The sequence below is a fragment of the Micromonas commoda genome, chromosome 7, assembly GCF_000090985.2.
Source record: "Micromonas commoda chromosome 7, complete sequence".
In the NCBI taxonomy this organism is placed as follows: Eukaryota; Viridiplantae; Chlorophyta; class Mamiellophyceae; order Mamiellales; family Mamiellaceae; genus Micromonas; species Micromonas commoda.
The window spans coordinates 284,655-311,133 of record NC_013044.1 but is presented as its reverse complement, the minus strand read 5'-3'; the positions used below and the strand labels follow the sequence as shown (position 1 = coordinate 311,133).

The following is a 26,479-nucleotide window of genomic DNA, read 5'->3' as shown; positions in this document are numbered from 1 at the left end:
GCCGGGCGCAGGAACGGGTGCTTGAGAATTTCCGCGATGGTGATGCGTCGGTGCGGATGTCGCTCCAGGCACGCGCTGATGAGCGCCGTGAGGTGCGGGTTAGCCACCGGCGGCATCGGAATCTCGTGCTTCGGATCGGTGATGGCGTGCAGCTTGGGAATCATTCCGGTGATCCTCGCGAACGGCGTCTGGCCGTAGACCATCTGGTAGAGGATGCACCCCAGCGACCAGATGTCGGAGGCCCGGCCGACTTTAAGCGGCCCGCCCAGCGCGCTCGGCTGCCCGTTGAGAATCGCCTCCGGGGACATGTAGTTTACGGTTCCCACCTGGTGGTCGCGCACGATGTTCGTGGTGTCCGTCTTGCTGGTGTCCTGCTTCGCGATTCCAAAGTCGATCAGCTTGAGTGCGCCCTCGACGAACAGGAAGTTCGCGGGTTTGAGATCCGAGTGGACGATCTTGAGCTCGTGGATGGTGCCGACGGCTTCCACCATCTGCTCAAAGTAGAGCCGAAGGAAGTTATCGTCGATCATCCCGGCGTTGCTCTGGCCGTTCGCGCCCCCCTTACCCTTGGCCCTCGCCTGCTTCTCGCGCTTGGACAGCAAACGCGCGAGGTCGATCTCGCCGTACTCGAGGACGACGTAGATGAGACCCTCCGTCTTGCAAACCTCGGCGTCGACGAGCTGGATGATGTTATCCTTCCCGCGCAGCGATTGGAGCAATCGAATCTCATCCATGAACCCCGCGATGGTCTCCTTCTCGCGGCCCTGCAGACGGATGCGCTTGAGCGCGTACGTCTTGCGCTTGGGGCAGAGCACCTTGTACACCTTGCACGTGCCGCCCTGGCCGACGCACTCGAGCTTCAGGTACTTGACGCCGCGGACGACGACCATCTCGGAATTTTCGCGAACCCTCGGTCGGGATTTCTTCTTCTCCTCCGCCACCTTAGCCGCGGCGGCGGCGGCGTCGGGCGCAGCCGCGGGGAGCGGGTTCGCGGCGACCGCCGCGGACGACGCCGGTTCCGTCATCGGCTGGGGCTGCGGCTGGGCGCTCGCGGCGGCCGCCTTGACCCGCGCCACCGCCGCCGCCGTGTTTGGCGTGTACGCAACCGCAACCGTCGCCTCCTCCTCCTCCGCCGCCGGCTGGGTCCCCGCCAGCCGCCCTTGACCCGCGTGCGCCTGTCGCGTCTCGCCGTTCGGCACCGAGGGCACGGCGACGGTGGCGTCGTCGACGATGGCCGACGCCGCGAAACCCGGCGCTGATTGGTATCGAAGCTGGCGCTCTGCAATCTCCCGTTGGAACCGTTCGCGAGCTTCGGTGGCGTCGCGCTCTCGGTCTGGCTGAACGGCGGTTGGCGGTTTAGGTTCGGCACGTGGGTTCGGGTGCACGCGCTCGTGGGCGACGGGCACGCCGTACCGCCCCTGCTCGATGGCCTCCTTCATCTCCTCCACGATGCACCTCGGCTCCGGGTCGGCGTTCAGTCCCTTGGCGAGGATCTTCAGCGCCTTCTCCTCGCCCTTGTACTGGTGGCCAAACGCCGCCCACTCGGTCCAGTACATGCCGTGCCTCTGCCAGAACCCCTCGGACTTGAGGTACTTGAACGTATCCCTCGCGTCGTCCATGTTGGACACCATCTGCTGTCTGGCGAGTCCCAGGTAGAGGCGAAGGTAATAGCCCTGCGTCTCAAACGGCGCATTGCGGCTCACCTGGGGAAGCGTCCTGGTGGCGTGCTCGTACAATCGAAAGAGGGAGACGCCGTTCCTCCCCGCGGGGGCGCCCACGCCCTTGGTCTCCTCGCCGAGCGCCATCTCCTCCGCCTCGAGGAACTCGCACCAGTGCTGAGCGCTGTTGGCGTTCTCCCTGAGCGAGTCGACGCGAGCGGCGCGTTCGGAGCGCGAGTGAGGAGGGGTGACGCCGGAGGATCGGAGGTACTCGGAGAGCAGCGACTCCACGGACGCCCTGCGCTTGTTCCCGCCGGTTCCTCCCTGGGGCATCGGCGCCGGGGTCTTGTGCGTGATCCTCGCGGCGACGGAGTTGCCGGGGGTCATGGCGTAGCCGGTTCCCACGAGCGGGGTGCCCCCGACGCCGGGCGCGAAGGTGACGCCGCGGGGTAAGGTGGCGGTGTTCGCGTCGTCGCCCGACCCGCCGGCTGTGGCGCGCATCGGGGTCTTGAGGTTGGCGACGCGCTCCCGCATGCGCTCCAGTCGCTGCGATATCGGGTTGAGCGGGTTCGGGTCAGCGTCGATACGGCGGATGACGGGAGCGGCGAAGGGGCGAGGCGAGATGCGAGCGAGATTGCGTTCCTCTCCTCGCATCGTGCGGGTACCCCTCGCGGGTGCGTGGGACGCGCGGGGCGCGGACGCGCGGCGCACCTGCTGGACGCTCTCCGCGCCGGTCTTGATGTCGCCCGCGGGGGTCGGCGCGAAGGTGACGTGCTCCTTCGCCCCGGACGCGGGCGGCACGGCGTTCTCCTTGTTCCCGTACATCCCGGGCGTCGCGGCGACCGAGCCTCCGATGCCGGCGGTCAGGTGGGGCGAGAAGGGCGGGGCCATCGACCGGGCGTCGGCCGGGGTCGACGCGGGAATCAACCTCGCGGGGGTTCGCTCGCGCGACGAGAGGATTTCGAGCTCAGCTAGACGCCGCTCGGTCCCGCGCGTTCGTCGGCGCCTCCCCGTGCGTGCGTCGTGCGCAGTAGCGGGCGCCGCGCGTGAGGTCTTCCGTTTTTTGTGTCACGGCTTTTCGCAAACGGTCGCGGATTATTCCGACGCTCAAACGTTGTTCCCCCGTTTGCCTGTTCGTGAACCTCCGATGGATCCGACGGCGGTGGATTTGGACGATTAACTCGAGAATCGACGAGTTAAAATTTTCCTCGATGACCAGTCCCATAACCTATAATGACCTAACTGACGCCCTGACGGTTTTGGCACCCCGAAGCGCCTCGCTCCGACTATCCGAGAGAAGGTGGCGCAGAGACGAGGAGAGATAGGGGGGGGGAGATGGTGTTCATGGGTGTTCGTGGCGTCTGGGCGGCGCTGTGGTGCGTTCTGGTCCTCGCCGCGCGCGTCGACGCCACGTCGCGCGGCTCGCTCGCGCCCGTGACGCACCGCCGTCTCGCCGACGACGAGAGCGCGAAGGCGACGGGGGGCGACGCGAAGGGATCGTGGAGCGAGTGGAGGTACCGGTCCAACGAAGAGCTAGCGAACGCGATGGACGCCTTGCACGCCGGGCCGTGCGCCGGGATTTCGAAGTTGACCACGATCGGCACGAGCGTGAGGGGCGTGGAGATGCGCGCCATGGAGGTGTCCACCCAGCCGGGCGTCGAGCAGACCAAACCCGGGATCATGCTCGTCGGCAACATGCACGGCGACGAGCCCGTGGGACGCGAGCTCATCATACGATTCGCCAGGCTCCTGTGCATCGCGCACGAGCGGCGGCAGCGATCGGCGGGGGGCGACGGCACCGGCGAGGGCGAGGGAGGGCTCGACAAGGATCCGTTGGACGAGGCATCCGCGAAATTGCTCGACGAAGCCGCCGTCGTCGCGAGACGCGCGAGGGTGTTCCTCGTGCCGACGATGAACCCCGACGGCTTCAGCGCCAAGCGCAGGAACAACGCCGCATCCGTGGACCTGAACCGCGATTTCCCCGATCAGTTCAACGAACCCGGGTTGCCGGCAAGGTTCGACGCTCGGCAACCGGAGACGGCGGCGATGATGCGATTCAGCGAGGGCGTCAACGCCACCGCGGCGCTGAACTTTCACGAGGGCGCGCTCGTGGCCAACTACCCGTACGACGCCATCAGCGGGAGCAACAGGAAGGCTGGATACTCCAAGTCCCCGGACGACGCCGCGTTCAGGCGCCTGGCGAAGGTTTACGCGCGCGCGCATCCGACGATGGCCACCGCCGCCAACGAGGAATTCCCCGAGGGGATCACTAACGGCGCGCGGTGGTACCCGCTGTGGGGCGGGATGCAGGACTGGCACTATCTCAAGACCCAGACCATGGACGTCACGGTGGAGGTGAACGAGCGCAAGTGGCCGGACGAGTCGTCGCTGGTACGGCTGTGGACCGAGCACGCCCCGGCGATGATCGCGTACGCGACGGCGGTGGCGACCACATCGACGACGGGAAAAGTGACGGATTCTCTCACCGGCGAACCCGTGCGTGGCGCCGTCCTCGCCGTCGCGGGCGTCGACGGCGTCCGTTTCACGCCGTCGACGCGCACGGGGTACTACGCGAGGTTCCTGCCGCCGGGGAGGCACGAGGTGACCGCGTCCGCGCCGGGTTATTATCCGCAGACGAGGACTGCGGACGCGGGAGCGCGACTCGACATCTCGCTCCGAAGGATGGAAGACGCGGCGGACGCGGACGATGTGGCCGGGGACGGGGATCACGGGGCGGCGGCGGTGGTAGGTAATGGGGACGCGCGGCCCGGACCGAACCCGAAGCCGGGATCGGCGGGTTTTGGCGGCGACACAGCTGGCGGCGCGGTCGTCGGGTTGGGCGGCGGGGACACAGCTGGCGGGGAGCTCGTCCGGGTCGGGGAGCTCGCGGCGGCTGTCGCGGCGGCCGTCGCGTGGTTGGCGTGGAGGTGGCGCAGGCGGAAGAGGGCGAGACTCGCCGCGCTTCGCGAGGGGACGCAGCTCTCCGGCGTCCGGATCGACGGTTGACGACCGCGGGGGGGATCGACGGGGAGCGGCTAACGACGCTATCAAATTATTTTCGGCTAATAAAAGTCTCGACGCTCGAACGAATAAAAGGTCTCATCGCAGCGCACCGGTGGCGTGCCCGACGAACGACGCGTCCAGCTTTCGCGCCCGCAGCCTCTCCAGCGCGTTCCGCAGGTGGCGCCAGTCGCCGTCGTCGAACCCGAAATCTCTCCGCCACCCGTTCACCTCGTCGGCTCGCCATCGACCCAGGCGCTCCGACAGCTCCCTGCACATGAGGTGGTGGCGCGTGTTGGCCCTGTGCGACATCTCGGGCGACTCCGCGAGCGCGCGCACCATCTCCTCAGCCTCCTGCACCATGAACAGCACCAGAGCCCTGGCCTCCGACTGTCTCCGCCCGTCGTACCTCCCGCCCCCGTGCACGTTTGGATTTGATTTGACGGGACGCGCCAGGACGCTGTAAATGTCCGCCGCGTGCATCAACGTCAGAGCCGCGCACTCGGCCCCGTGCAGTCGGCACGTCTCCCCGGTGTAAAAGTTGACGGCGATCGGCCAGCTCGCTTCGTGACGATACCGTCCGGCGTTCGGCCGCGTTTCGCGGTCCTCGCCGAAGTGTTGCAGCCCGCGTCGGTTGCATCGAAGCACCTCGCGGTACCATCGCGCCTGGCTTGTGGTCGCGTAGAGGAACATCAGGCGCTCGGTGTCGGCTCCCAGGGTTCGGCGCACGTCCACGCGATCGGTGAGCGACGCGAGCGGCGCCGGGAACAGCTCGCTGCCGTAGCACGTATGCCCGAGCCCCGCGAGGACCAGTGAGCACTCCTCACCGCGGAAGATTCTCAGCCAACGCGCAACCTCGACCAGATGGTCGCCGAACGATGCCCCTCTCTTCGCGTGTTTCATGCGCGCCGCGCCCGCCGCCTGCAGGGCATCGTACAACGCGTCGAAGCGCGCGCCGAAGACGTCATCGTCCATCGTCTCGACGAGATCACGCGCGGTGACGGGCGACTCGTCCAGCACCTCCGATCCCCAACGCGCGAAATCCCTTTCGTGCGCCTCGAGAGACCACGCCGCGGGTACGCCCCAAAAGTACCAACCCGCGCGCGCGAGGGCGCCGCGCGCGACGCGGAGCACGCCGGGGCGCGAGAGGGCGATCGCCGGCGGCTTCCCCGGCCGGCACGCCATCGCGGCGCCCCCCCGCTGCGTGGTCCAACGCGTCCTAAGCGTAGGGTGGACCCGGCACCCGAAGAAATCCACGCAGCGCTGCGCGTTGAGGTCGGTTGCAATGTTTCTGACGAGTCATGAACAGGGGAAACGGCACATAGAATCAATGTCCGACCGGAACGCGAGGGCTGATGGGAACGCGATTGCCGGGTGATGGGACGATCGAGTCGAGCACAACTGCACCGCGCACGCGACACGCGTATCCGCCCTCTCTCTCCCAAAAACACATCTCACGCCTCCACCATGGACGCTCAGACCACGCTCAAGATCTGCGGAGTCGCTAACGTGAGTCCGACCCCCCCTTTTTGGACCGACGTGGATGAGTCCAAAAGCGATTCTCATACACGTCAGATCTGCGTCTGACCCCTCCCCAACCCAACTCGCGCAGGGCGTCTACGCCGCCCAGATGCTCGGCGCTCCCCAGTGGGCGAACGACTTTTACTTCAAGGAGGGCCACAAGTCCAACAAGAACTGGCAGAACTGGTGCGTGCTCCCCTCCTCTCGTCCCTTGTCCCGCACCGCATCATAACGTCACATTTCCGATCTCCCCCAAGCGTACCCGAAAGGACCCGAGAAATAACAATCGAATATTCCCTCGCCCGACTGCAGGTTCGGCCTGGCCATCGCGGGCCAGGCCACCGCCCAGATCCTCGCGTCGAACGAGTCCGCCCCCAACAAGGCCGTCCTCGGCGCCACCGTCATCAACAACGTCGCCGCGACGCTCTTGATGCTCAAGCAGAAGGACGATTTCAAGCCTGAACAGCTCGCGATCAACGGCGCCTTTGTCGCGGGTCTCGGCGCGCTCGCCTTCAAGGCTTACAACGACTCCAAGTGAGCGGTTCTGACGTCCTCACGCGTCGATAGGTGACGTTCCGACACGGTTCACGAGGCCCGGGACGACGACGCGATCGACGCGTGTCTCGTCGTGCCCCCGCCCGCGACGGCGACGAATGATAAATTCCAAATAAAATCGTCTCACGAAACGCAGCTCGCGAGACGCGTCGAATCAAAATATCAGACCGCCGCCTCGGCTCCCTCCCCCCGCGCGCCCGACTCCCCGCGTTCCTCCTCCGACTCCCTCTCCCGCGCCTCCTCCTCCCGCGCCCGCCTCGCCTCCTCCCTCTCCTCCTCGTCGATCTCGGCGGCGACTTCGTCGAACAGCCTGTTCATCCCCTTGCCGTCGAACAACACCGCGCACGGCGCCGCGATGCCGACTAACCTGGCCAGCGTCATGAGCTTATCCAGCTTGTTCACCTCGCGTCTCCCGAGGGGAGAGTCCTTGGACCGCAGGTACCTCATTCCCGCGAAGGCGACCAAGCCGGGCGGCCCCGCCACCGCCATCGTCCCGGCGCCCAACTCGCACACAAACGCCATGTTGCCCACCACGACGAACACCGGGGTCATGACTGGAATGACGATGAAGCACTTGACGAGCACCTCACCGAGCGAGTCGCAGTCTTTGCCATCGCTCTTGGCCCGCATGATGTTCTCGATCATCTCGCCCACCGCCTTCTGCGCCGACTTGACCGCGGCCTTCACCACGCCCCGCATCTTGCTCCTGCGCAGCGCGCCCACGGCGGAGCAAACGAGCGCCGCGTCGACGACGCCCGCGGTGATCTTACCGGCACCTCGCAGGACGGTGCCGGTGAGGCGCAGCAGGCCCGATGCGGCGTCTTTCACGGGATGCGTCATGACTGCGCGGCGGTGATCTGTCCGTGGATGTCACCATCAGATGCGGTCAACAACTGGCTGAGCGCCGCGGACGAGATTTTTAGATTTTTGTCTCGGGGACCCGGGTGTGCGGGGGTGTTCACAAAACGTACGGTTACACAGTGCACGAGTGAGGAAATGACCGGTTTGGGGTTTATTTTCCCGTCGTTTGCCCCGCATCGCACCCACCACAGATCGGGGCCGCGTGTGTTTCTTCTCCCGTCGTTTCGTTCCGGGAGCTCCGCGCTCTTTTCGGGTCCTTATCGGCGTCGTCGCCGCGCCACAACGCGCGCGGGAGGCACGGTGCGTAACCGCCTTCCCCGTCGCACATCGAGAACTACATCGCCTACCCCTCGATAGGCAATCGCGCGCATCGCACGCGCGAGAACAGTCCCGAAGGCGACCCCCGCGGCGTCCCTTCCCCGCGTCCGGCGCCGAGGCGAGAGGCGCGTGGGCGGGGTTCGCCGCGATGGTGCTCGGCATGCTGAGGAGCGTGGCGGGATGGAAGGCGGACAAGTACCGGTTCGACGTGACCGTCCACAACGCGTACAACGTCCTGCCGGGCACCAAGGCGCTCCAGGTGGTCTGGAAGCGCGGTAACAAGCACGCGCAGACCAAGGTGCGCGATCCGATCAAACCGGCGCCGCGAGTGCCCAATCGCGAAACACCCGCCAAAATGCTGAAATCCCGCGGCCTCCCTCCCGCCGCGCGCCCGCATCGCCCGGATCCCGCCTCCGTCTGATCCGATCGCTCGCTCACGTCGCATCCCCCCCGCGCGCAAACGCAGACGACGAGGTCGCAGCGCGGCGAGGCGCAGTGGGAGGAGCAGCTCTCGCTCGCGTGCACCATGTTCGTCAATCCCAAGTCCGGCACGTACGAACCCAAGCCCGCGCTCTTCGTGCTCCGGGAGATCGACGACGACGGCACGGGCGCCGGCAGGACGTACGCGGAGGCCACGGTGGACCTCCTGGAGTTCGCCATGAGGCCCGGCGCGGCGATCCGACGGACGCTGCCGCTCACGCGCGGCGCGACACAGCTGTCGACGCACCTCATCTTCACCATCCGAGCGACGCCGCTCACGGAGGGCGTCGCGCTGTCCGACGTGTCGTCCGACGTGTCAGTCGCGGACCTCGCGGACGTCGCCGAGGGTGCCGTCGAGGGTGCCATCGAGGACGAGGACGCGACGCGGCCATACCGCGCGCACAGGGAGGCGGCGCGGGTACGAGCCGAGTCCGATCGCCCACACGCGACGGAGGAGGAAGATCGTGTCGCTCAAAACGAAGACGGGCCACCGAGAGGAGGCGCGCGGACGATGGAGGAGGGAATGCGCGCCCTGCGCACCGCACTCGAGCCCTCGGACAGGGAAGATGAGAACGCGCCCGCGCGGCCCATGGGCCGGGAGATGGAGATCGCCCCCACCGGCGGGAGATCCCGCGCCGCGACCCTCCAGCCCCAGTCCGGTCGATACGCCCCGCCGGTGCTGTACGACGACGAGGTGTTCCGGGACGCCGGGTACACCGTGGGCTTGACCAAGGCGAGGGACCCCCTGTTGGACGCCACGGCTGGGGGCGCGTTCGACGGCCTCGTCCCCGGCATCGATCACCTTCGCCTCATCGTCGGTCGGACGTGCAAGATCAACGTCCGCGCCAACGACGCGTTTGGCAACGCGCGCAGCACGGGCGGCGACGCCGTGGAGGGCCTCCTGCTCGGCCCACTCGGGGAGGAGGGCGAGGTCAAGGTGAGGGACCACGGCGACGGCACGTACGGGCTGGAGTTTGTGTGCACCAGCCAGGGCGTCTGGAGGCTGCGGCTCAGGTTCAACGGCCGGGCCTCCGCGAGCGAGCACGAGCTCGTGGTGTCCTACGGCCCCCTCGTCGCGGGGGACCTGTCGGTCAAGCCCCCGAAGCCGCCGTTCGTGTGCGGCGCGTACACCGACGTCGTGGTCGAGGTGGCGGAGCCCGAGCTGGGGAGGGTGATGACCGGAGCCGAAGCCTTCAGCGTCCGCGTCGTCTCCCCGTCCGCCATGTCCATGTCCGTGCCCCTCGAGCTGGCGCCCGGGTCGACGCGCGCGGTGGCGACGGTGTGCTGGCCGGAGGTTGGCGCGCACGTGCTGTCCGTGACCCTCGATGGGGTCAACTTGCCGAGGTCGCCGATGAACGTCGACGTGGCTCCGGAGGATATTTGTCTCGCCGCGTGCCAGATTCAGGGCGCCGGGACGCACAGGGCCGTCGCGGGCGAGCGCGCGAGCTTCGTGGTGGAGGCGCACGACGCGCGCGGGAACCGACTCGTCTCCGGGGAGGCGCCCTTGTCCGTCATCGTTCGAACGCTGAGAGGTAACCAAGGAGGTAACCCAGTTAACGGCGAGAAGAGAGAGGAGGACGTGACCCGGGGCCAGATTCTCGACTACGGCAACGGCGCCTACGAGGCTTCGTACGTCGTCCGCACCGCCGGGCCGTACGAGGTTGCGCTCGTGCTCATGGGCGAGGAGCTGGTGATGAAGGGCACGTGCGAACCGGGCCCGGCGGTCGTCCCCGGCTGCGTCCTGCTCGGCGACGCCGTCCTCGACCTCGAAGTCGGCGCCAAGGGCGTCTTCACAATCGAGCGCCGCGACGCCTACGGCAACGTGGCGCCGTCCAGACAGGGCCAGGTGAAGCTCCGGTGCGTCGCCGACGGACCCGGGGACGTCGACGCGCACGTCGTCGACTGCGCCGAGGGCCGAAGCGAGGTGTACGCCGTCGCCAAAGTCGCCGGGAGATATTTCATCACCGTCGTCGGCGGCGACGACCAGGTGCCCGTCCCGGGTTCCCCGTTCGAGCTCGTCGCGTACCCCGGCGCGGCGGCGGCGAGCGCGTCGGTGACGTCGGTGTACGGCGCGCAGCTCGCTTCGCCCGACGCCGACGTGCTCGCGGCGGTGGCGGGCGACGAGATCACGCTGACGGTTTCCCCGCGGGATAAATTCGGCAACAAGACGGTCTTCGGTCCCGGGACGAAAGTCAAGGTGTGCGCCGTCGTGGACGGGGACGAGCGGCTTGAGTTTGAGGACCGCGGGGGTCCGAGAGCCGAGGCGACGCTCCGGGGCGCGCTCACCGCCGCGGGCAGCTACCTCCTGCGCGCGACGATCGGCGACGAACCCCTGGCGGGATACCCCCGCATACTCCAAATCGTCCCCGGCGCGACGGATCCGCGTCGGTGCGTCCTCTTCGGCGACGCGCTCGCGGGCGTGGACTGCGGCGCGCAGTCGTCGCTGACGATGCACGCGGCGGATCGGTTCGGCAATCTTCGCGCCACCGGCGGCGACGTCGTGGATCTCTCCATGCTGGCGCCCGACGGGAAGACGGTTGTGGCGGCGTCGGTGTCCGATCACGCCGACGGCACGTACGGCGCCGCGTTCAAGCTGGACCAGGCGGGCGCGTGGGGGTTGCAGCTCATCGTCAACGGCCGCGGCGGGCGCACGGACGTCGCGGAGGTGACGGCTAACTTTGGGCCGTGCAGGGCGCAGGATTGCACCTTCGCCGGTTTCGGCATGGACGGCCTCGAGGGGGTCACCACCCTGAGCTCCTCTCAGATTCGCGTGTTTCCCATCGCGTACGAGTCAGCCAACAGACGCATGTCCGGGAAGGAATCCCTGAGCGTCCGCGTCCTCACGCCCTCGGGCGGCATCTCCGCGGTGGATCTTCGCTTTGACCGCGGGCAGTACTTTGGGACGTACCGGTGGACCCAGCCCGGTCTGCACACGGTGTCCGTGTCCCTCGAGCAGGAGGCGGTGGTCGGTTCGCCGTTCACGGTGGAGGCGCTCGCCGCGCTTCCCGAGATTCGCGAGCTGGAGAACATGAGCGTCGGGGATATCAACGCCATCCTCGTGAAGATGACCCCGGACGCGTCGTCGCAGGCGCTCGCGTCGCTCCCGCCCGAACAAGCCGCGGAGGCGCTCGCCGGACACAGCGGCGCGGCGGCGGCGAGGATGATGAACGGGATGTTCCCGTCCGCGACGGCGCAGGTGCTGTCGGGGATGCCCGCGGCGGCGGCCGCCGCCGCCGTCGGCGCCATGTCCGAGGAAAAGGTGGCGGACGTGCTCGGCGCGATGGCCCCGGCGGACGGCGCCAAGCTCATGGCCGCGACGTCCCCGGAGGAGACCGCCGCCAAGGCTGACGTCTTCGCGTCCGCCCTGGGTCGGATGTCAGACGAGGAATCGGCCGCCGCGCTTCGAGCCATGGCCGCCGCCTCCGCCGAGGCGGGATCCGCCGACGGGGTGGCGGCGGTGATGAACAAGATGCCCCCGGCCGCCGTCGCCAACGCGCTCGCGTCCATGTCCCCGGAGGATAACGTGCGGCTGGTGGGCGCGATGGGCGCGGACGAGGCGGCGGCGGCCATCGGCGCGATGGACGACGCTCGCGTTGGGGAAGTTTTGTCCGCGATGGGCGCCGAGGAACTCGCGGGTCTGACGGACGGTCTGGGCGCGGCGTACGAGGACGATAAGCGTCTGCCGGCGGCGGAGAGGCAGAAGATGCGGGACGCCGCGGCGGAGCGCGCGAAGCAGCTCGCGCCGGCGCTCGCGTCGGTTCCCCCCGCCAAGCTGGCGGATTCGCTGAAAGACGCGGACCCGTCGCAAATCGCGGGGACGCTCAATGCGCTGGTGCACGAGGGCAAGGCGGCGCCGAACCTCCTCCGCGCGATGCCAAAGGCGGCGCAGAAGAAAGCGACGGCGCGAATGCTCGAGTCGTGTCCGGAGGGCACCGCGGGGGCGATTTTGGGCGATTTCACCGGCGACGAGTGCGCGGCGCTGATGGCTGGTTTATCCCCCGACGAGCACGCCAAGGCGCTCGCCGAGCTCTGCAGGGAGAATCCCAAGGCGGCGTGCGCCATGCTGGGCGCGATGAGCCCCGAGGAGGCGTCGCGCGCGATGTCTCTCGTCGTCGACGCCGCGAACAACGGCACGGGTCGCGTGCGACTCTCCGACGCGCAGCGCACCGACCTGTTCAAGTGCTGCCCGCCCGACGTGTTGAAGGGAGTCCAGCCCGCGACGGCGCTGGGGTCGATGTGCGCGTCCACCATGAGCGCCTCCGAGGCGGCAGCGGTGCTCGGCAAGCTCGAACCCAACGCGGCGGCGGCGTGCCTCGAGGGTATGTCGGGCGAGGAGGTGCGCCAGGTGCTGGAGGCGTCCGCGGTTAACGGTAACCGGGACACGCCGTTGGTCGCGGCGATGGTGCCGTACATGGCGTCGCTGGACGCCGCGGGCGCGGCGGCTATGATCGAGGCGCTGCCGCCCGACATGGCCGTCGGCGTCATGATGAACACGCCGGACGACCGAGCGCGAGAGGTTCTCGCTCACACCAAGAACCGCTCGTTAAAGGAGAGGGTCGCGAACAGGGCCACGATGGCGCTCGAGGCTTGCGACGTCGACCTTCGCGACGAGAGCGGCGCCAATTTTCGCGCAATCGCCGGCGAGCGGTTCACGTTCAAGGTTATATCGCGCGAGAGCGGCGGGACGCGTATAAACCACGGCGGCGCGCACCTCACCGCGATCATCCACCCTCCGGGTGTTCCGGGCAAGAGCCGAAAGGTGACCGGCCACGCGAGCGCGGACCAGTGCCAGGTTTTGGACCTCGGCAACGGCGTCTACGAGGTCACGGGCGTCAGCACCGTGTCGGGGAAATGCGCCGTGGCGCTGCAGTCGGGTTCGCAGCAGAGGGACGTCGCCGTGTTCGTCGAAGCCGCCGAGCCCATGGTGGCGGCGACGACGTTCGACCGATCCGGCCTGGACCAGTGGCGAGCCGGCGAGCCCGGCGTCCTCAAGCTGATTTTGCGCGACAGGTACAACAACGAGGTGAGGCCGTCGGGAGCGCTCTTCACCTTTGAGGGCCGCGCGTCCGGCCCCGGCGGCGTCGCCGTGGAGCAGCGCGCGTCCCTCGACGAGAACGGCGTCTTGTTCGAGTTTAAATCCACCGTCGCGGGCATTTACAAGGTTGGCGTGGTGTGCGTGGACACCGGCGAGCTAATCCCGGGTCTGCCCATCGACGCCACGCTCTCCGCCGGTAAAATTTCCCACGTCGGCTGCACCGCGCTCCTGCAGACCATCACGGGCGCCGGCAAGGGACCCGGAGCGTCGGCGAGCGCCTTCGGCGTCGCGGTGGCGATGGCTGGCGAGGAGATCACCGCGCTCGTCGACGCCAGGGACAGGTTCGGCAACGCCACCGCGTGGAGCGGCGAATCCGCCACCGTCGTCGCGCACGGTCCCGCCGACGACCCGGTCGATCGGTCCTTCGACGTCGTGGACGTCCGCGGCGGCCGAGCGGGCCTCCGGGGTGTTTTACCTCGAGCCGGGTCGTACACCGTGGCGGTGTGCGTGGACGACATACCTTGCGCGTGCTCGCCGCTGGTGCTGCACGTGTACCCCGGTCCGTGCGAGACGTCCAGGGCGACGATCCGTGGCGACGCGCTGAGCGGCGTGCTCCGCGGCGCCCCCGCGACGGTTGTGGTCCAGACGGAGGACAAGTTTGGGAACAACTGCCACGGCGGCGGCGATCAGGTGGACTTGGTCCTCCAGGGCCCGACGGGTTCGCGGGCGTCCGCGGTGGACGTCGTGGACCACGGCGACGGGTCGTACGGGTGCGTGTTCGTGTGCCCGATGGCTGGGCGGTGGATCGTGCAGGCTGTCGTCAACGGCCGGGTGGCGAAGGAGTCCACGCAGGAGGTGATCGCCACGTACGGCCCGCTGCGGGCGAACGACTGCGTGTTGAGGGCGGGTCCGGGCATGGGCGAGAGGGTGACGTGCGGGTCGACGCGGGACGTGTACCTGCAGGCGCTCGAGTACGACAGCACCGGCCGCGGCATGAGCGGGCAAGAGGCGGTGAGCGTGCACCTGGTGACGCCTTCGGGCGCCAGTCACACGCTCACCGCGGGGTTCGCCGAGCGGGGGTCGCGGTACCGCGCGGCGGTTCGCTGGTGGGAGATTGGGCGGCACGAGATCGTCGCCACGATCAACGGCGAACCCGTCGTCGGCTCCCCCCTGGTCGTCGAGGTTGACGCGCAGGAGGTGAGTCTGCCGATGTGCCGACTGTCGGGCGCGGGGCTGGCGGGCGCCGTGGCTGGCGAGCGGGCGATGATCCTCGTGGAGGCTCGGGACGCGCGGGGGAACAGGCTGTTCCAGGGCGGCGCCGTCATCGGCGTCGCCGTGAGGGTCGGCGGCGAGACCCTTCGAGGCCGCGTGCACGACTGCGGCGACGGAACCTACGAGGCGTCGTACGTGGTGGAGAAGGCGGGTCCCTTTGAGGTTTCCCTCTTTCTCGGCACCGAGGCTACGACGTTTCGCGCGACGTGCGAGGCGGGCCGCGTGGACTACACGCGGTGCCGGGTCGACGGCGCCCTGCACAACCGGTGGATCGCGGGTACGCCGCTCGCGATGACCGTGACGCGGATGGACAGGTTCGGGAACAGGGTCCCGCGGCGGGAGGGCCTCGCGTCTCTCGCGGGACACGGCACCGGACCGGGCGACGTGACGTGCGAGACGCTCGAGCTCGGCAACGGGAGCTGCGAGCTTCGATACGCAGCCTCCGTCGCGGGGGTGTACTCGCTCGGCGTGTTCGTCGACGAGGAGCCGGTGGCGTTCGTGGACACGGAGGAACGGTCGGAAACCCTCGGGGGGGACCGGCGCGGCGGGGCCGGCTCGGCGACAAACCTCGGGTCCTCCCTCGCGCCGGGGGAGAAGAATTTAGAAAAACAGAGCGGCTCCCTCGCGCGAATGGAGCCCACGCGCATCGGCGGGTTGTTCGGCGGCAGGACGATGTTCCCGCTCCCCGGGGGCGTGTTCGACCTGACGTTGGAATCCGGGGTGGCGGAGCCCACGATGTGCGACGTCGCCGTCGTCGGCGCCGGCAAGCAGGGCGACACCTGGGTCGTCGCCGCCGGGGACGAGATTCTCGTCAAGGTGATCGCGCGAGACAGGTTCGGCAACCAGACGCACTGGAACGACGGGCAGAGCGTGGGGGTCGAGGCTCGCGGGCCCGAGTACATCGCCTTCAGCGTCACCGGCGCCGCCGGCGTCAAGGCGGACTACCTCGCTCGGATGGTTCGAGCCGGGACGTTTGAGCTCAGGGTCATGGTGGACTCGCTGGCGGTGTGCTGGCGCGCCGTGCAGGTCGTCGCCGGTCCCACCTTTGCGCCGCGCTGCAAGATATCCATGGAGGGTTTGCAAGGCCTTCGCACGGGTGACACGTGCAGGCTCACCCTCAAGGCGGCGGACCAGTACGGTAACCTGCGCCTCGACGGCGACGACGCCGTGCAGCTCGCGCTCGAGGGCCCCGGCGGTTTCGCCGCGAGAGCCGTCTCGGTCGTCGACCACCACGACGGGACCTACGCCCTCGAGTTTATCACCCCCGTCGCCGGTCGATGGAACCTTGGGTGCCGCGTCAACGGCAAGCCCTGCGTGGAGGGCGGCGTGTCCTTCGTCGTCGCCTTTGGCACCCTGACCGCGGAGGAGGCTGTCGTTCGCCTTTCGCCGACGGCGGAGGAGACTGGGGGCGTGTACGAGTGCGGCCAAACCGCCGAGCTGATCATCGCGGGGCAGAACTTTGAATCCAGCGGCCGGCTCATGACGGGCCTGGAGGCGGTCACCGTGCGCCTCCGTCATCCCAGCGGCGCCCAGGAGGCGCTGCCCGTGGTGCTCGCCAAGGACATGACGCACTACGCGGCTCCCATCCGCTGGCTCCACCCCGGCGATCACGCCGTCTCCGTCCTCCTCGACGGCGTGCAGGTGGCGGGCACGCCCCTCCGAGCGCGAGCCGAGGGTATGGAGGTGTCCCTCTCGTCGTGCACCTTTGTCGGCGACGGCCGCGAGCGGTGCATCGCGGGCGAACGCGCGACGTTCAAGATGGAGGCGAAAGATTACAGCGGCAACCGCATCCACCGCGGCGGCGCGCCCCTCCTGATCGAGACGCGCGTCCCCGGGGAGGATCCCGCCCCCGGCGACGTCGTCGACGTCGGCGACGGAACGTACGAGCTCTCGTACGTCGTGGAGAAGGCGGGCGCCATGGAGGTGGCGGTGATCCTCGCGAAGCAGTCGCCGACGGTGAGGGCGCTGCCGGTGACGTGCCTCGCGGGCCCCATGGAACCCTCCGAGTGCAGGGTGGACGCCGGCAAGCTCACGCTCCACTGGCCAGCCGGCGAACCCGGCGTGTGCAGGGTGACGCGCCGGGACCGCTTCGGCAACCAGACCCGCGACGCCGGCGTCCTGAACCGACTCGCCGCGGAGGTGACCGGCCCGGGTCCGTGCGACTGCGAGGCTGTCGAGCTCGGCGACGGCACGTGCGAGCTGCGACTCCGCGCCGCCGCCGCCGGGTCGTACGATGTCTCCGTCATCGCGCTCGCCGTGCCCGGTCCCGGCGGCCCCGTCGAGGTTGGACACTTCCAGGCGGAGGTGACGTCCGGTCCGACGTTCCCGTCGGCGTGCGTGGCGAGGATGGCGCTCCTGGTCAACGACCCGAGCGACCCGACCGGCGGCGGCCTCGTCGAAGAATCACTCGGCGAGCCCGACGGGGACATCACGCTGCCCGCGACCGTCATGGCGGGCGACAGGATCCTCGTCTACGTCTTACCCCGAGACTCGTCCGGGAACAAGACGAGGTGGTCGGGCGGGGAGAGGATCGCCGTCTCCGCCCGAGGACCCGCGGAGACGACGTTCGACCCGCTCGACGCCGTCGGAGCATTCGCCGCGACGCTGCAAACCTCGGGGGCGTACTCCGTCGCCGCGCTCGTCGGGGACTGTTCCGCCGCGGGGTGGCCCAGGGTGCTGCAGGTGGTCGCCGGGCCGTGCGACCCCGACAGGTGCGTCCTCAGCGGCGACGCCCTCGGCGCGTGCGCCACGGGGCGAAAGCTGTCGCTCCAGCTGCAAGCGTCGGATCGATACGGAAATCCGCGATCGATGGGCGGGGACATGGTGGAGGTGTTCGCCAAGCCCCGGGACAGCCGCGGGGGAGGGAGAGTGGAGGCTGAGGTTGTGGACAACGCCGACGGGACCTACGCCGTGGCGCTCGTGTTGGAAGAGGCGGCGATTCACGACGTACACGTCAACGTGAACGGCCTCTCCGACTCGCGGTCGAGGTACTTCCTCGCCCCGACGCTCGCGCCGTTGACCGCCGCCGACTGCACCGTCCGCGGCGTCGCCGGGGACGAACCGTCCCTGTGCGACGTCACGTCACTGTACGTCCAACCGGCGAACCCGATTCGCGAGATGTCCGGCAGGGAGGCTGTCGTGGTGACGGTGCACACGCCGAGCGGATTGGCGTTTAACAACCCGGTCAAGTTCGAGAAGGGTAACCGGCGTTTCGCGTCGCCCGTGTACTGGGTCGAGCCCGGCGCGCACTCGGTGGCGGTGACGCTGTCGGGGAAAACCTTGCCCGGGTGCCCGTTCCTCGTGGAGGTGAGGGATCCGCACGGGGAGGAGCTCGACGCCATGGGCAAACCCGGAAAACCCGGACAATCCGGAAAATCCAAAACTGGAAAATCCGGGATGGGCGGGAAGGGCGACGACGCGAACGACGGCGACGAAGATACCGCCGCGGGAGCAGCAGCAGCAGCAGCAGCAGCAGCAGCAGCAGCAGCAGCAGCCGCGGACCCCGACGCGGATAAGCGATTCGCGTTTGGCGGCGGTGGCCTCAAACCCAGCAAGGCGGCTTCGGAACGCGCGGCTCGATCGCTGGCGGGCATGTCCTCCAAGGTGGCGGCGCAAGCCATCTCGGACATGCGCCCCGCCGCGGCGGGAGCGGTGATGGCTTCGATGGAGGTGTCCGCCGCCGCCGCCGCCGCCGAGGCTATGGAACCCGCCCTCGCCGCCGCGGCCATGTGCAGCATGGAGGTGCACGAGGCAATCGCGTGCATCGTCGAGATGCCCAAGGAGTCGCGCAAGGCTATCCTGGAGTCCATGACCCCCGAGCAGCTCGGCGCGTTGCTCAGCGCCATGACGCCGGAGGATGCGAGCGACATTATCCGCATCCTGGACACCAAGTGGTCGATCCTCGCCGTCGACAACATGGTCCCCGGTCCCGCCGCCGCGGCTATGCAGATGCTCCCCGAGGAGCGCCTGGTCGAGGTTCTCGTCGGCATCTCCCCGAAGAAAGCAGGCGCTCCTCTGCTCGAGGCTCTCGAGGAGACGGAGCCCGGCCACAGGCTCGCCGCCGACGCGGTGACGACGCTCACGAACCGACACGCCGATCGCGCCGCCGCGCACATCGCCGCCATGGTCGACGTGGCCATGGCGGGGACGGAGCGAGGCGTCCCGGGATCGGGCTACGCCGTCGCCAGGCTCTTCTCCGACCTCCCGCTGACGTGTCAGGGCCTGACGATCATTCGCATGACCGCGAAGCAGGCTGCGTATCTCATGTCGTGGCTCGGGGCGGACGGCGCGGCAAAGGCGGCGGCGGCGGCGGCCAAGGCGGCGGGCGCGAACGGCGCGGGTTTCTGCGCCGCCGCCGCGGAGGAGCTGGACGCGATGGGATTCGCCTCAGACGACGAAAAGGCTTCATCGGGCGCCGCCGCCGGTAAGGGCGCGGGCGCCGGTAAGGGCGCGGTCGCCGGTAAGGGAAAGTCTGGGAGGGGCGCGGCTGCGTCTCTTCTCGCGGCGATGGCGAAGGACGACCCGGACGCCGCGTCGCAGGCGCTCGGCGCGCTCGATTCCTCGCTCGCGGCGGCGGCGCTGTCCCAGCTGGGCCCGCAGGCTGCCGCGGATCTCGCCAGCGGCGTGTCCGACCCCACCGTCGGCGCCGCGCTGCTGGAGCAGATGCCGGTGGAGAAGCGCGCGGCGATGATGGTTCGCATGGAGCCCGCCGCGGCGGCGGCTGCAGCCGGGGCGATGCATCCGGAGGCTGCGGCGGAGGCCATGGAGGCGGTTCAGGCGTCCGCCGCAGCAGCCGCAGCAGCATCCGGAGGCGAATCCGGCGGAGGAGAAGTGGCCAAGAGGCTCGCGGCGATGGTGTCGCAGATGGACCCCTTCGCCGCGGCGCAGGCGTGCTCCGCGATGAGCAAGGAAGCGGCGGCGGCGATGACCGCGTCGCTTCCGCCCGATCGCGCCGGCGCCATCATCGCGTCCGGCGGGATCCCCGCCGAGGATGCCGGATCCATGCTCGACGCCCTGCCCCTCGACGCCGCGGACAAGGTCATGGCTGCGCTCCCGCCCGACATCGCCGACAAAGCCGCCGCGCACGTCACCTCGGACGAGATCCGGGAGAGAGCCGCCGCGAGAGCCGTCGTGCACCTGCCCAGCTCGACCCTCGAAGGCGACGGAGCCGAACGGTGCGTCGCTGGCGTCGAGGCGTCGTTCCGCCTCGAGTCCGCCAACCCGGGCGGCGGTCGCATCGGCCGCGGCGGCGCCATCATCTCCTGCGTCATGCACGCGCTGGAGCCCGCCGAGTTCGACACAGACGCCGACGACGACACAGCCGGCGAGTCCGGCGCGACGAAGATGACCACGCGCAAACGACTCGGCTTCCCGTTCCCGGTCGAGGCGCAGTGCGAGGACTTGGGCGACGGGACGTACGAGTTTTACTACGAGCTCCAGCGCGCGGGGGAGTACCAGTGCTCGCTGCAAACCGCGGGTCACGAGCACTGCTTTTACGTCCTCTGCGTCCCCGGTCCGTTGGATCCCAACTCGTGCACCGTGGAGGAACCGGCGTTTGTTGGGTTGGATCGATGGACCGCGGGCGTGCCGCTGGAGGTCAGGGTCAACTGCCACGACATGTTCGGCAACCCGATCAAGCCGCCCGGTTCCGCGTCGAACGGGTCGAACCCCGCGTTGAACCCGCTGGTCATCGTCGCGGATGGCGAGGGGCCCGGGATGGTCGAGGCGGAGGTTGTCGCCGACGAGTCCGACCCGAACGCCACGTGGCAAATCGCGCGGTTCCGAGCCACCGAGTGCGGCGAGTACGAGCTTCGCGTGTTTGCCACCGAGACGCAGAGGCAGTGGTGGGGGGGCATGCCGAGGAACAACCTCCCCGGAGCTCCGCTTCGACTGACGCTGACGCCCGCCCCCGCGGACCCGGCGCGAAGCGTCGTGAAGCTGAGCGGGCTGAAGGAAAGGCCCGGGGGCATGCTCGTGGGCATGGCCGGGCGCGACGCGTCCGTCACCGTCACCGCGGTGGACAAGTACGACAACCCCGCGGAGTTTGGCGACCTCAAGCTCCGCGTGGACGCGATGGGTCCCGCGGATGTCACCTTCCGGAAAGAATCCGACGACGGGTCCTCGTGCCGATTCTTCGGCTCGCCCGAGCGAAGCGGCAGCTACACCCTACGCGTCACCCTCGCCGGCCGGACCGTCGCGGGATTCCCCAGGAACCTGCAGGTGGTCGCCGCGAGGACCGACCCGACGCGCTGCGTCGTCCGAGGCGACGCCCTCGAGGGCATCCGCGTCGGCGAGAGCGCCAAGGCGTCGGTCGTCGCTCACGACTCCTTTGGCAACTCGTGCCTGGAAGGGGGCGACCAGGTCATGGTCCGGCTGCTCGGCCCCGCGGGGAGCGTCGACGCCGACGTCGTGGATTACGGCGACGGAACGTACGGCTTGTCGTTCTCGGTGCCCAGGGCGGGGACGTGGCGAGCGCACCTCGCGGTGAACGGCGGGGAGAACCCGAGGCCGGTGGCGGAGTTCGTCGCCTCCCAGGGCGTCCTCGCCGCGAACCAGGTGGCGCTCCGGACCGTCCACGCCGGCGACGACGACTTTAACGGAGTTCGCGGAAACCTCGGAAACTCCGCCGGAAACTCCCAACCCCCCCGCGCGGGCACCGAGACGATCGTTCACGTCCAGGCGCTCGACTACGACGTCTCCGGCAGAGAGGTTTCCGGCGCGGAACCCGTGTGCTTGCGCATGCTCTCCCCCAGCGGCGTCTCCGCGAACGTTCCGCTTCGCCTGGCCAAGGACGGCGCCCGGTTCCACGCGCGAGTTCGCTGGCCGGAGGTTGGCCGCCACGTCCTCGTCGCGTCCATCAACGGCGACGCCGTCGTGGGATCTCCCACCCACGTGGACGTCGTCGCGGCGGACGTGCACCTGCCCTCGTGTAAGGTGACAGGGCCCGGGTGCACCGGGTGCGTCGCGGGGGAGCGCACGCGTTTCGTCGTGGAGGCGAGGGACTCGAGGGGCAACCGGCTTTGCGCCGGGGGCGCCAGTTTGTCCCTGCGGGTCCAGACGCCCGGGTCGGAGCCCACGCGAGGGAGCGTGCTGGACCAGGGCGACGGAACCTACGCGGCGTCGTACGCGGTGGACAAGGCGGGTCCGTACGTGCTGGTGCTCAGCGCCAGCGCCGGCGGGAGTCGGTTGGCGCTGGAGGGCGTGTGCGCACCCGGAGCGACGGACGTGACCAAATGTATCGTCGACGCCTCGGGGCTGGCGCAGCTCACCGCGGGAAGCCGCGGCGTCGTCAAGATTGTGCGCAGGGACAAGTTCGGGAACGCCGTCGAGGCTGGGCCGGACATGCTCCCCTTTCGCGTCGAAGCCACCGGCGTCGGGCCCGTCGCGGTGGAGACGGTGGAGAGCGGCGACGGCGGGTGCGAGATTCGATTCGAGGCGAAGGTTGCGGGACGCTACGCTTTGCACGTCTGGAGCGGGTACAAAAGGGATGCCGTCGCGGGGTCTCCGTTCGACGTCGTCGTCCTCCCCGGTCAGGCGTCCGCGTCATCGTGCGTGGCGCAGCTCGTCGGGACGCACACGCACGCCGTGGGCGGACCGGGAGTCGTCGCCGCCGTCGCGGGCGAGACGCTCTCGGTTCGAATGCAGGCGAGGGACAGGTTCGGGAACGCCACCGCGTGGAAACGGTGGCAGACGCTCAGCGTCGCGGCTTCCGGACCCCAGGACGTCGTGTTCAAGGAACGGCTGGAGGATAACGGCGTCCTCGACGAGGACGCCAACGGTGTCCGACAATTGTCCACAGCTGTGGGCGACATGGCGGCTTCGGGCCGAGGCGTCTTCTCCGCCGTGCTTCACAGGGCGGGCGCGTACGTGGTGTGGTGCACCGTCGGCGGCCAGGCGGTCGTGGGATGGCCGCGGGTCATCCAGGTGGTTCCCAACACCGCAGCCGCGGACGCGTCGGAGTGGCGCGCGGAGGCTGAGACGATGGCGCTCACGTCCGAGATTGCGTCAAACGCCCCCTTCGATCGATCGACGGGTGTCGTGTCGAACACGCGAGACACGCGGCGGGGCGCGTTCGGCGAGGCGGCCAGGGCTCGAGCCGAGGCGGATTCGCTCCGCGCGAGGCTCGCCAAGTACGAGGAGGCGGCCGCGGTGGTCATGGAGGCTGCGGAGGCGACGGGAATCACGCTCAAGCAGCACGCCAGGGCGGCGGCGATGGCCAAGGAGGCTCGGATCCGGGAGGTTGGCGACGTCGAAGTCAGCGACACCGTCGGCGGCGGCGCGACGGGGGGCGCGGCGAGCGAGGCGTTCGACGCGCGCGCCACGCGTCAGCTCGGGATTCGCGAGCTCACCGCGGAGGAGGAAAACGATTGGACGGCGGGGACGCCGAGGCAGCGGGGCGGGCGAAGATCCGGCGGCGCGACGACTCGCGCACCCGACGCCGACCGCCTCTGATTCCCTCTGATAGGAGAACAAGGATGAACAGGATTTTGAGAGAAATAAGAGGAAACGGAAAGACGTTTCTTCTCGAGGGGTGAACGAATCGGCGCCAATTCGCCGGCGCCGAGGGAAAGACCGCCGCTAGAGCACACGGCCGGCGACGGGCAGAGGCTGCGCCGAGCGCGCCCCCCGCGACCGATGCCTTGTAATTTATATCGCAGAAGACATTGCCTGACCGCCCCCTGTCGGAGGCGCGCGACCGGGTCCACCCGCCACCATCCACGTGGCAGGCGAGCGCTTTTTTCGTCGCTGAGGATTTTCGTTCACTTTTTAGTGGTGCGGGCAACGAGACGACGCGATTTTACACTTTTCTCACACTGGCTGGCTGTGTGGAAGCGGCGCCGGAATGCCAACAGACACCCCGAAAACATCGGTCGGGCTGTCGCGTCCGCCACTCTCGCTTTTTCCTCCCGGTTCACGAAGTGACGGGTCCGGCGTCACCGCACAGCGAGTGACGCGACGAACCGAGACGCGAACGCGCGACGGACCCGATATCTAACCACCGGATACGCGTCCAAACGCATTCGCCTACGCCGATACGCCGATACAGTCGCGCCCGCGCCTCCTCCAAGCGCGCGCGTTCGTTCGCCGGGAAGAATCTCGCTCTTCGGAGGCCCGAGGCGACGGATGTCTCCGCGCGCGGCGCCCGACCGGAAGCCCGACGCCGGCCGTGTCACGTGCTCGTATCGGGGCTCGAAACCGGGCGACACGGCGGCGAATGCCGCGAGGTTCCTAAACTCCAACACCTTGCAGGATTCGCAGGTTCGTGTCCACCGTCCCCGCCGCGCCCGTCGCCGCGCCTCTCGCGTCCATCCCAGATTTTCCTCCTGACACCGCTTCCGTTCCCCGACCGCAGCGAAACACGTGCGCGCCGCCCCGCGCGCCGGTGCCGAACGACGACTTCACCCTGGACGATATCGAGCTAGGCGTGCTCGCCGGTGATGACGAGCCCTGGGACACGTGGTGCGTCGCCCCGTCCCATCATCGCGCGCCCATCGCCGGAACCCCGGAACTCGGCGAATCTTCAAATCTAGTTTCTTCGCTCACGTCACCTCACCTCACCAGGAATCCCGCCGAGCAAACCGCGGACGGGCTCTTCACCGACATGCTCGGCGAGTCCGAGCCGTCGTCCCCGTACGGAACGAGGGAGGTACCCCAAAAGCGATACCTCAAGACCAAGGGCGGCGGGCTCAAGATCAAGGGAGGCTGGACCCCGGAGGAGGACGCGCATCTCCTGAGGTGAGCAGATTTCCGAGCCCGGAAAACGAAAGGACACCTCCCCTCCTCCTCCCCAAAAGCTGCCCTCAATTTTCCCGTCTCCGTCGTCGACCAAACCTCCGCTCACCTCGCCCGTTCCCCTCCCCGTCCCCGAACCCCCACCCCCGCAGGCTCGTCGAGGAGCACGGCACCAAGGAGTGGTCCAAGATCGCGCGCCTTCTCCACATGCGCGCGGGCAAGCAGTGCCGGGAGCGCTGGCACAACCACCTCCAGCCCAACATCAAGAGAGGGCCGTGGACGGAGGAGGAGGAACGCGCTCTCATCGCCGCGCACGAGAAGCTCGGCAACCGCTGGGCCGACATCGCCGCCGAGATCCCCGGACGGACGGAAAATGCAGTCAAGAACCACTGGAACGCCACCAACCGCCGCCGGGACGTCCCGGTGCGCAAGGACGGATCGTCGCTCGTGCTGCGCGAGTACCTCCTCCGCAAGGCGCTGGGTGACGAGGAAGCCTGCGTCGTCGCCGACCCGCCGTCCCACCTCGCGCCGCACATCAACTCCAATATCGGCGTGAGCAAGATCATACTGCCACGCGACGGCCCGAGCGTCGCGGCGAGGAGGCCGTCGCTCAGCTGGAACCGACCGCCGACCACGGACGACGACTGGAAACGGCCCGGAGACGAATTGAAAGCCGAGCCCGTCGAAACCCACGGCACCCACGGCGGCACCCACGGCGGCACCCTGGGCTCGAGCCCCTGGTTCGCGCCCCGCGGTTCCCTCGCGGACGATAACTACGGCGGCGGCGGCGTCGACCCGTTCGCGGTTGACGATTTCACCGCCGGTCGGACACCGGCCTACGCGGCAACCGGGCTGGCAGCTCGCGGAAACGCGCTCCCGGATCCGCTCGCGGGCAGACACGGCGTCGATGAGCGGCTCGCGCGGGTCCAGGAGAACGCGCGCAAGGTCGACGCGCGCAAGGAGGGCGAGAAGAAGGCGAAAAAGCCGAGGCCGATGCACCGCGCGCCGGACGCGGACGACGACGAGCTCATGGCGGTCGTGACGAGGAAGGTTCGCCAGACGAGGGGTAAGATATGGCTCGGCGAGGACGCCCTCGACGAGACCCCGGCGGCGAAAAAGGTCAAGAGGAACGGGCCCCCGGCGAGAAGCAACGGCGTCAATGACGGCGAGGTTGAGCGAAAGCGTTCGTACACGCAGGCTCGCAGGCCCTCGGCGGACTCGTGCGATACGTTCCTCGACCCGCTCGAACCGACGTACTGTGGCAACCTCCGCGATAGCCACAACAGCCAGTACCGCGCGAGCCTCAGCTTCGGTTACGACGACGAGGAGGACGACCGCATCATGAACCAGGCCGCCGCCGCCGCCGCCGCCGCGCACGACCATCACGGCTCTGTTTACTTTGGCGGTTCGCTCGACGACCGCACGGAGGACATGGTCGACGCCGTCGTCGCGGCGGTGACGGCGAGCGAGGAGGAGCGGGGCCTATCCATCCACGGCCCCGGCCCTGACGCGCGACTCAACGAGCTCGGGGTCCAGTCCCGCCCCCGCAGGGCGGTGATGCGCAGGGTCAAGACCTTCGCGGCGGCTGAGGACGTCGTCGAGGTCGTCGGCGGGAACGACTGCGTCTCGGCGGAGCGCTGCGTCGACCTCGCGAGGGAGGAAGAGGAGGAGGACGAGGACGATGGAGAGGGGAGGGGCGCCGAGGAGATCGAGGTGGCCACCTACGCGTCCGCTCGACCCATTCATCGCTCCATCGCCGACGCCCTCGGCGCGGAGCTCCGTGACGAGGGCATCGACGTCGACGACGATTCAGACGACGCCGCGGACGAGGCGGTGAACTTCTTCAAATCCGGTTCTTCAAACGTCGCGGCGAAGGAGGAGGCGACGATGCACTGCTCGGGCGACGACACGGCCGGCGACGAGCGCCCCCTCGCGCCCGTGTCCGAGAGGCTCGCCGCCGCGCTCTCCCGAGCGGTTCGATCCGCGAACCCCGGGGTGACGCGCGTGGTTTTATCCGTCAAGGCGGGCAGCCGCCGGGCAGACGTCG

General features: G+C 68.9%; 7 protein-coding genes across 7 annotated transcripts; 4 read left to right on the top strand and 3 right to left on the bottom strand.

Moving 5' to 3' along the window:
• Window positions 1-2: 2 nt before the first annotated feature.
• Window positions 3-944, bottom strand: MICPUN_67779 (predicted protein; the record flags this gene model as incomplete). Its single annotated transcript, XM_002503443.1, has 1 exon — window positions 3-944. A coding segment is annotated over one exon (942 nt), but the record flags the coding sequence as incomplete, so codon positions are not given.
• A 2,049-nt stretch (window positions 945-2,993) lies between these two features.
• Window positions 2,994-4,664, top strand: MICPUN_101351 (predicted protein; the record flags this gene model as incomplete). The annotated part of the gene is made up of 1 exon (XM_002503796.1): window positions 2,994-4,664. The coding sequence occupies one exon, from the start codon at window positions 2,994-2,996 to the stop codon at window positions 4,662-4,664; it is 1,671 nt and encodes a 556-aa protein (XP_002503842.1).
• Window positions 4,665-4,757: 93 nt separating this feature from the next.
• On the bottom strand, window positions 4,758-5,843 carry MICPUN_101350 (predicted protein; the record flags this gene model as incomplete). The annotated part of the gene is made up of 1 exon (XM_002503442.1): window positions 4,758-5,843. One exon carries the CDS (start codon window positions 5,841-5,843, stop codon window positions 4,758-4,760), a length of 1,086 nt encoding a protein of 361 aa, XP_002503488.1.
• Window positions 5,844-6,125: 282 nt separating this feature from the next.
• MICPUN_59852 (predicted protein) lies at window positions 6,126-6,717 on the top strand (the record flags this gene model as incomplete). The annotated part of the gene is made up of 3 exons (XM_002503795.1): window positions 6,126-6,167; window positions 6,271-6,365; window positions 6,492-6,717. 3 exons carry the CDS (start codon window positions 6,126-6,128, stop codon window positions 6,715-6,717), a joined length of 363 nt encoding a protein of 120 aa, XP_002503841.1.
• Window positions 6,718-6,896: 179 nt separating this feature from the next.
• Window positions 6,897-7,574, bottom strand: MICPUN_50887 (predicted protein; the record flags this gene model as incomplete). Its single annotated transcript, XM_002503441.1, has 1 exon — window positions 6,897-7,574. The coding sequence occupies one exon, from the start codon at window positions 7,572-7,574 to the stop codon at window positions 6,897-6,899; it is 678 nt and encodes a 225-aa protein (XP_002503487.1).
• Window positions 7,575-8,061: 487 nt separating this feature from the next.
• MICPUN_59850 (predicted protein) lies at window positions 8,062-23,151 on the top strand (the record flags this gene model as incomplete). Its single annotated transcript, XM_002503794.1, has 2 exons — window positions 8,062-8,205; window positions 8,374-23,151. 2 exons carry the CDS (start codon window positions 8,062-8,064, stop codon window positions 23,149-23,151), a joined length of 14,922 nt encoding a protein of 4,973 aa, XP_002503840.1.
• A 1,150-nt stretch (window positions 23,152-24,301) lies between these two features.
• MICPUN_83790 (predicted protein) lies at window positions 24,302-24,846 on the top strand (the record flags this gene model as incomplete). The annotated part of the gene is made up of 2 exons (XM_002503793.1): window positions 24,302-24,435; window positions 24,585-24,846. Coding segments are annotated over 2 exons (396 nt in total), but the record flags the coding sequence as incomplete, so codon positions are not given.
• Between the last annotated feature and the right edge of the window lie 1,633 nt (window positions 24,847-26,479).